The 9,180-nt window shown below is 38.9% G+C and overlaps 1 protein-coding gene across 1 annotated transcript; it reads left to right on the top strand.

The window, feature by feature from the left end:
• Nucleotides 1-3,242: 3,242 nt before the first annotated feature.
• Nucleotides 3,243-6,939, top strand: LOC137574061 (uncharacterized). The gene is given in 3 exon segments (XM_068286170.1): nucleotides 3,243-3,272; nucleotides 3,349-4,787; nucleotides 4,789-6,939. Coding segments are annotated over 3 exon segments (3,597 nt in total). The 5' UTR covers nucleotides 3,243-3,265.
• The last annotated feature ends 2,241 nt before the right edge of the window (nucleotides 6,940-9,180 follow it).

The following is a 9,180-nucleotide window of genomic DNA, read 5'->3' on the forward strand; positions in this document are numbered from 1 at the left end:
TTTTGTTTTTGCTTAGGGTATGAAGGGAAAGAACATAAAAGAAAGCCCAAAAAGAGAATCATTGGATTTTAATTAAGAGAAATAGCAAAGAAGAAGAGCAAACAACAAACAAACATACAAAAAGATGCACACTCAAAGGACTTTCTGGCAGAATCTATGCACATGCAAAGGCCAACATTATGAGAATGACTAGATGCATGGTACCTACCACTACATACATACATACATGCATACATATTTGCTCCTTTTGCTCATTTGACTCTTTTGTGCTGCTACTTTTTGACTCTTATTAATGCTGACTTTACGTTCGGATTTGATTGCATTTCTCTGTGTGTATGTATGGTGGATATAGTAGCAGTATTCGATCTAAATATGTGATGTTCGATTTTGTGGCTGTCTTAACTCTTATTCACTCGCTCACTCTAGGTGACTGCCTGACTGACTGACGCCACACGCATTGGGGTCAATTTCATGCCAACACAAACAAAACCACCAGCAGAAGGAGCAGCAGCAGCAGCAGGAACATCAGAAGCGGCAACATAAGGCGAATCCTCACTCACTCACTCTCCCTTTTGTCGTTGTATCTCCTACCTTTACCTTAACTTTACATTGCTTTCCATTCCATTCCTTGCCTTGTCGTGGCTAACTGCCTGCCTGCCTGGCTAGCTGGCTGGCTGGCTGCCTGCCTGCATGTAGGACACGTTTTCCCCAGGCCCGCACATGGCGCACAGTATGGCAGGTGCTCAGCTGTAACTAAACGTTCGTTTTAACATGGCCACCTGACGGCCAGCCCCAGTCCTGCCCCTTTTACCATTTTCTTTTTAACCTCCTATCTCGCGTATGTGTCTGTGTGTGTGTGTGTGTGTGTGTGTGTGTGTGTGTGTGTGTGTGTATATGGCACATGGCAGTTTGGCTGGTTGGTTGCTTGCTTGGTTGTTGGTCACGTCTGCTGGGGCATAATTGATAGTTCAATCTGTTGCAGATCAAACGCTTGACAGCAGCCAACAGATCAAGCTGAAAAATTGTTTGTCCCTAAGACACATTTGAGTATGCGTGTGTCTCTCTATTTCTACCTCCCTCCCTCTTTCCCTTTCTCATTCTCTCTTTGGTTCTCTGTCATTTTCTGTGTGTGTATGGCCTTGAATAGCTAAAATCTGGCCAAAGAAAAAAAGACAAACCAAAAAATGTATGTATATATTACCTTTCTCCACACACGACATTCGTATTCATTTAATCTGTCTTTTAGCTTAGGCTCCTGTCTGGTATTATAAGTAAATCATTGAATGAATCATTTGGGATGGAACAAAACTCAATGGATTTCGAGTCTTTTCAAATGCTTTTAAATAAAATTACTGCCAAATAATAAAGGTTGAACAATATTAATATGAAAAGCAAGATCATTCTGTTCCTTTTTAGAACTTAAATTAACATCTGTGCTGTTTCCAAGAAAATTTTTAATAATTTCTCTCATTTGAGCTAAAGTTATTATTATTAAGAATTACTTTTAGATATTTTAAAAAAAAAGTCACAAACTTATTATAAATTTATCATAAATAATATTACATATTCTTGCATCGAGAAATAAAATATTGATTGAATTTCCAAATATCAAGCATTTTAATTACTTTTTTGAATAAATAACCTAAAGGAATGCATGTATATATATTTAAAATTTTATTTTTTTAAAAATTCGTCTACTTTAATCTATACATTCGCATTTAACGACTAAAAGGACTAAAAACTGAGAGCCTGCTGAATGATTTTATAGAAATTTTTGCCGAGAATTGCATTAAGTTTCATCGTTCTTATGGCCATTTTCCTATTCTATTTCTTATATTTAATTTAATGTTTGTTTTTAATGGCATGGCATGGCCTGACCCGGCTTGGCTTGGTTTGGGATGGCCCGGCATTGGCCTGGCCTGGGATTTTGAGCACTTTTCTTTAGCCATTTGTCGCTGGCATTTTTGCCAAAGCTGCAGTCATAGGAAAATGCTGCAAAGTGGGGGAAGTAGAGAGAGAGAGAGAGAGAGAACTCTCTTTCAGCAAATAGATTTATGCTTTTAAGTAATTTGGTAAATAAATTGAAAATTTCAATGCACAACAGGCAACTGTAGATGCAACTGCAGCTGCAGTTTGCAGTTTTGTTTCTTCTCTCGCTATGTCGCTCTGTCTCTCTCTCTCTCTCTCTCTTTCTCTTTCTCTGTCTATCTCTCACTCCTGAACTTAAGGCTCTGCTGCTACGACGACAACGGCAAAACGGGAAAATTGTTCCTTGTGTTGTTCCTTTATGTCATTTTTGTTTGCAGCTCATGTTTTGTCGCTTAATTTTAATGGCTCTCAAGCATTAAAGTTGCTTCTTCTCTCTCACTCTCTCTCGATCCTATGTTTATGCTTTTGGCCGGTTTTTTTTGTTGTTGTGTTTTTTTTTTTTTTTGTTCTGCTCTTTTATTTGCTGTAATTTACGCGTCGAGTGCTGCTCATAAATTTCTGAAACATTCAGCGAGGTCACGTTGTCTCATTAAAACAACAACAGCAATAAGTGTAATAACGACAAGCAATAACGAGAGGCATGCACACACCAACACACACGCACACACACAGGCATATACACATATCAACCAGGGATATCAAATGTTTTGGTTTAAGCAAATTTTAAAGAAATTGCCATATAAGAAGTCACTTGATGGGAATTATCTACAGGTAATCAAACGATATATTGAATGACTAGAATCAGTCCCTTGACAAATATATGATAATAACAATATTGATCACCTTTGTAAACTAATTTAACTTTAATTTCAAAACTAAGCGATTAATCTAATCTTATAGGGACAAACTGTAAAAACATTTTCGAAACGCTTTGTAATGTTCATGTGAACCGCATCGAATTGAGATATACGAATGTTATAATGAACTAATTGTACCCACTTGATTGGCTCTACATTCACTTTTGCTTTAAATATAAAAGCTTTCCACATAGTAGACGAAAAAATACCGCGCGTGTTTGCTTATAACCAATCAATCATTCATTAACTGATAACGAATATTAGTTGGTTTATTTAAGCACTTTATTTACAATTAATATTTAATTTTATAGAATTTCTTAGAAAATCTAATCTGAAACTGTCAATGAAATGTGCTATCTAACCGCAGAACGTAGAATCATTGACGCCAACGGAAGACAGCCAAATAGATTTTGAATTGAACGATGAATGGTTTTAGTTTTTAGGCTAACCTTTAAGAGCCAAGTGTAGTTGTTAGCATTATGAAAGGTAAATTCGAGTGATGAACAAATTTGTTATAGACTTTGTGAACATTTTTTTTTTTTTTTTGTTTATTGTTATTTAGTTAATTTTCTTCAGTGGACACCATGGCCATGGCTATGGCTAGTTGTGATCTATGTTGGAGTTCAGGCTTATCCTCCAATTGAACCGCGTCATAATACTTGCGAAAATGAGGAACGTTATGAGAATCAGGCCATGTGTGCGGGCAAAGAGTATGGTTGTCTTGTCCCCTATCCCGATAATTGTACACAATATTTGGTCTGCGATTGTCTATATCCAACGGTAATGAGATGTCCAGCGAATTTATGGTTTGATAATACAACAAAAAATTGCAATTTTCCACAAGGAATGGAATGTATATTCTATACATTCGATAATGCTGAAAGTTCTACTCAAATCATAACTGATGGTACAACAGTAGGTCTATCGACCACTACGGAGAAAATTACAACTACTCCTACTACAACAACTACACGGACAACAACCACATCGATAACAAACACACCAACAACAACTACATCGACAACTACCACACCAAGATCAACCACACCGACCATAACAGCAAACACCACACCCAAATGGGAGACAACAACAAGCATTGATGGTTCAAGCACCAGCAGTTGGGATCCATCTCTACCACCGCCGGGCATTTCCGATGATTTTTGTCGTGGTCTAGCCAAAGATCAAACAGTCTACCGTTATCCCTATGACTGTAATGCGTATATTAATTGCACCACTGGTTATCCGGTACTAAACTACTGCGAAGACGACAAATATTTTAATGAATTCTTGTCAATATGCGATACACCCGACTCGGTGAATGATTGTGAGGAATTACCCCTACCAACGACCACAACGCCCATCTGTAACACAACTCCAGCAATCACGACCACAACTGAAGATGATGGTGTGTGCGGCCCATCGCCGGAATTTATAGCCGATGACTATTGTCAGTCTTTGGGCAATGGATTCTATAAGTATGACTATGACTGTCAAGGCTATCTGACATGCAAAAATGGTTGCACTTACCTGGATTACTGTATAGCTGATAAATTATTTAATTCTTGGCTTCACATTTGCGATACGCCCAACGCCGTGGACTGTTCGCCTTCGCCCTATCCCACAACGTCGACAAGCGGTCAGACCACAGAGTCAACATCAAGTCTGGGTACATCAACCACAGAGAGTACGTCGATGTCCACAACTGAGATGGCTTCAACATCGACAACCACATCGGTGCCAGTTACTTTGCCACCTGATGTCAATCCTGATGATTGCAAGGATTTGAATGATAACCAACTTATACCATACGCGGGAAATTGCTCGCAATTTTTATATTGTGAGAACCATGAAGTGAAATTAGGTGAATGTCCTAGTTCGATGCTTTTCAATCCAGATTTCATGTGTTGCGATGAACCAGATGATGTTTATTGCTATGGTGATCGTACCACTACCACGCCAACAACAACACCAACCACCACAACTCCAAGTACTACAACCACAGTTGCACCCACTCCCTACTCCTACTCCAACGACAACGACAACAAAGGGCACGACTTTGGGGCCAGATGAGTTGTGTGCGAATGCCGAGCTATCGACATTTTTCCCATATCCCGAGGATTGCACAAAATACTATATTTGTTTGGGTGAAGGTCGTTGGTATTTGGCCAAATGCATATCCGGATATTATGATCCAAAGACTGGGGAATGTGGTCCAGATGTATCACCTACAGCTTGCAAGGAGCAAGATACAACAACAAGTCCTGCAACTACTGTAACAACAACCACAGAGGCTACAACTAAAACCAGCACCACAAAAAGTAGTACCCCTACACCTACATCCACTACAGAGGTGGCAACAACAACTACTTTAGCTCCATCTAGTGAAGGCGTGTGCTCCGATCACGACCTTGATGACATGGTGGCCTATCCAAATAATTGCAAGAAATACATTGTCTGTCGTTCACCCATTCCCATTGCCTTCTATTGCCCAGATGATTCATATTATAGTTCTGAGCTACAGCAATGTGCCTCTTGGGAGGATAGCGATTGCGATAAGGGTGAATCAACTACAACGCTCTCACCAGGTTATACACCAGCACCAACTATGTGCACGAACAGCACTCGTGACACTTTCCCTTACCCGGAGAATTGTCAGTGGTTTATACGCTGTGTAGACGATTATATCTATATGATGGATGTCTGCAATTCTGGTGAATATTATGATCCCATAACAGAAAAATGTGGTCCAGATGTGCCAACGGATGCTTGTCGTTGGGATTATACTTCCACAACTACTACTACGCCAGCATCGACAACAACTCCAATAGAGAGCACAACAGCTGTGACTAGACCACCACCTCAGAAGGGTCCTTGTGATGATGCGGATGATGGTCAATTAGTGGCGTATCCCAATGACTGTACGAAATATATTAAATGTGATCGACCCATAGCAGTCTCTGGCGAGTGTGATGAAGGCGATGAATTTAGTGTGGAGCTTGGCAAATGTGTTGACGCTGAGATAGCTGGTTGCAGTGTCACAACAACCAGAAAACCATCCACAACTTCAGGACCAATCACAACAGACGGAACTACAACTCCAAGGATTACTGAGAGCACTACAAAAAGCACTACTGAAAGCACTTTAGAACCTTCTACAGAGAGTACTACGTCTAAGACTACAGAAAAGACCACGGAGAGCTCTACAGATGGTACCTCGACAAGTTCTCCTAGCCCAACAACAGATAGTACGACAACAACTACTGAGGATCCTTCAGGCGGTGGCATTTGTTATGGAAAACCCGAATATAGTTGGGTACCGTATCCAAATAATTGTAGCAAATACATCGAATGCCAGTCCCCCATACCAATTGGCTTTGATTGTCCCGAAGGTTTGGAATTTAGTCCTACTGAATTCAAATGCATGGATCCAGAATTGGCTAACTGTAGTCCCAAAGTAACCACAACCGATTCAACAACTGAGACAACTGAGTCGTCTACGACCCAGAAACCATCTTCTACCACAGAGAACTCCACAACTGAATCAACGACTCCTGATTCTACTACTGAATCTACCAGAGAGCCAACAATTTCTGAATCTTCTTCCACCACAGAATCAACAACTACTATACCTTCTTCCACCACTGAGTCTTCTACCACCGAATCAACAACTTCCGAGTCTTCTTCTACCACAGAATCAACAACTACTGTATCTTCTTCCACCACTGAATCGACGACTCTTATACCTTCTTCCACCACTGAGTCTTCAACAACTTCTGAACCTTCTTCCACTACAGAATCAACGACTCCTGAACCTTCTTCCACCACTGAATCAACGACTGCTGAATCTTCTTCCACCACTGAATCGACGACTCTTATACCTTCTTCCACCACTGAGTCTTCAACAACTTCTGAACCTTCTTCCACCACTGAAACAACAACTCCTGAACCTTCTTCAACTACCTTACATCCCAATACACCAAATATTTGTTGTGGTTATCCCTTGGGGACATTTTTACCCTATCCCAATGATTGTAGTCGCTATGTAATATGCGATTATCCCATTCCCTATGCTGTATATTGCATTGAGGGAACTTATTACGATAATCAACTGCAACAATGTACCGAAACTGCTAATGAAAACTGCTCAATATGAAAGTAATAAAGAAAAGAGAAGCCATGGCAACTAGAATAAGTTATATGATTATATGAAAGAATATATTCGACAAAGAGTTTAATATTTTATTTCGTAATCAAAAAAAGTATTTTAAATGTATTTTGACTGTTTCTTGACTCAGGGATAATCTCTGGAGAAGGTAACACATTGTGGGAACATGAAACATTTTAGTGGTTTTCGATTAGGTTTCTAGCCAATTCCCCACCCATTCACTTTTTGGGTTGAACCGTGTCTTTTTTCTCACTTGCCAAATCAATTGTCTAAATGCACAAATGCGTAACTCAGTTACACTTTTAAGGCTTTGCAATTGCCAGTGTATGTGTGTGTGTGTGTTACCTGAGGAGTATCAATTACAAGTAAATCCTTTCTTTCCTTTTTCTGTGTGGGTGTCTTTTTTTTCGAAATCCCAAAGATAATTTACCACTTAACTGTTTTGTCCCTCGACAAGGCGAAGAAGACCCACAACAGCTATACGCCAGATTGAGGACATTTCGATGTTTTAGCAACAGGCTAAAAGCAATTTACCCCCCACGCACATACACACACACACACACACCCACTGCATAACACAACAAATGCTTATATCTTGCTTACAAGTTTCCTAACAATTTATTGTAGTTGGAGAAGGGAAGACGACTCTGCTCCTCCGCCTAATCAGATTTCGGGGTTGGCCACATGACAAACACACACAATTGCCAAAGGAATTAGGTTTGGTTTTTGTGGAGGGAGCCCGATCCGATGCCGGATTGCGGGCAAGTAGGGGGAAAACATAACAAGGACAAGAAAAGAAAAAAAGAAAGAAAAAAAAAACGAAAGGAAATAATGGCGATACACCGAGAAGACGAAAGTCGAGAAGGGCGAAGAGGAGAGAACAACACAAAATGAACAACCATACAACAATTCTCGAGCAAATTGTTTGGCAATAATGTTAACTTAATGTGTTCCATTTGTCGCACTTCGGTATCGATAGACATGCTCCTCAGCACAACGATTGAAGTGATTTGTCGCCCCGCACTTCCACTTCCTTCATCAGTTCCCCTGCCCATCCGCAACACACTCAATTCTTACCCAAAGCCATGATGGCCCACACTTCCGTCTTGAACTCGGAGCTGTGGCAGATTATCAGCGGCTTTTTAATAAGCCCTCAACAAGTTATTAAAGTAAGCCAAATTAATGAATTGAATTAAATGGCTCTTAAGCAGCAGTTCAAGTGAATTTGTACAAGTTGATTTGAAAGAGCTTTTTGCCTTTAAATTTGTACCCACTTCCATTTCGTTGAACTGTACTTAATTAGTTTTTTGGAAAAATACTTTTCCAACTTTTATTTGAAAGACTACAACTCTTCAAATAATATGATTATCAATAATTGTTAAGCTAAGTATTATATGTAAGTTATAGCCGTTTAGTTAATTAAGGTTTCAGAGTTTCATTTCTTGTCATCATTCATTTCATCAAAAATATCTATATTTACATGTATGCTTCATGATAAACTCTATTATTCTTTTAAATTTTTGTTGGTAATCAGTCTTAATTTAACTAGTTGAACCACAAAATGAGTTAAAGAAATAAAAGCAATATTTAAGTGTATTTAATTGAATCCTTTTTCACCATAAAACAAAGCCCCTTAATATACGTTTTATTCCATTTTTCTATATATTTCCTTTTTTTATTTTTTACGTGATATTTATACTTTTTAAATATTTTGCTCAAGCAACGAAAAAAAAAAAAAAAACTTAAGCATGACCTTGTGGAAAATTGTTGAAAATGTTGTTAAAATATCAAATTTTCTTCTATTTTGCTACGATTTACTGATGTCTTCTGCTTGTCAAAGTTCTTGCTTACATGTGTATCTTGGGCCAATTGAATATTTCAGAGATACTTTTTGTCACTTTTACATGCAGCAGTCAGGACTCGTTTCCTTTTTAGTTACAACTCACTTGGAAAAGAAATGAAGATGATGATGATGAAAAGGTTGCAGATGGGAATGAAGATGGAGATGAAGATGACGATGGCAACTTTTGACTCTGTTCTGACAACTCTGATTTGCTGTTTTTCTACTACGACTTCGACATGGAAGTGAAGTGTGTCTGCCTGTGTGTGTGTGTGTGTACTTAAAACTCAATTTGCCTAAGTAAATAAACAGGAATATGAATGTTTAATTTATTTTATAGATATTAAATAAACACACACACACACACACACACGAGACTGAGACTGAAT

Source organism: Drosophila tropicalis, unplaced genomic scaffold (assembly GCF_018151085.1).
Source record: "Drosophila tropicalis isolate 14030-0801.00 unplaced genomic scaffold, ASM1815108v1 contig_443, whole genome shotgun sequence".
NCBI lineage: Eukaryota > Metazoa > Arthropoda > Insecta > Diptera > Drosophilidae > Drosophila > Drosophila tropicalis.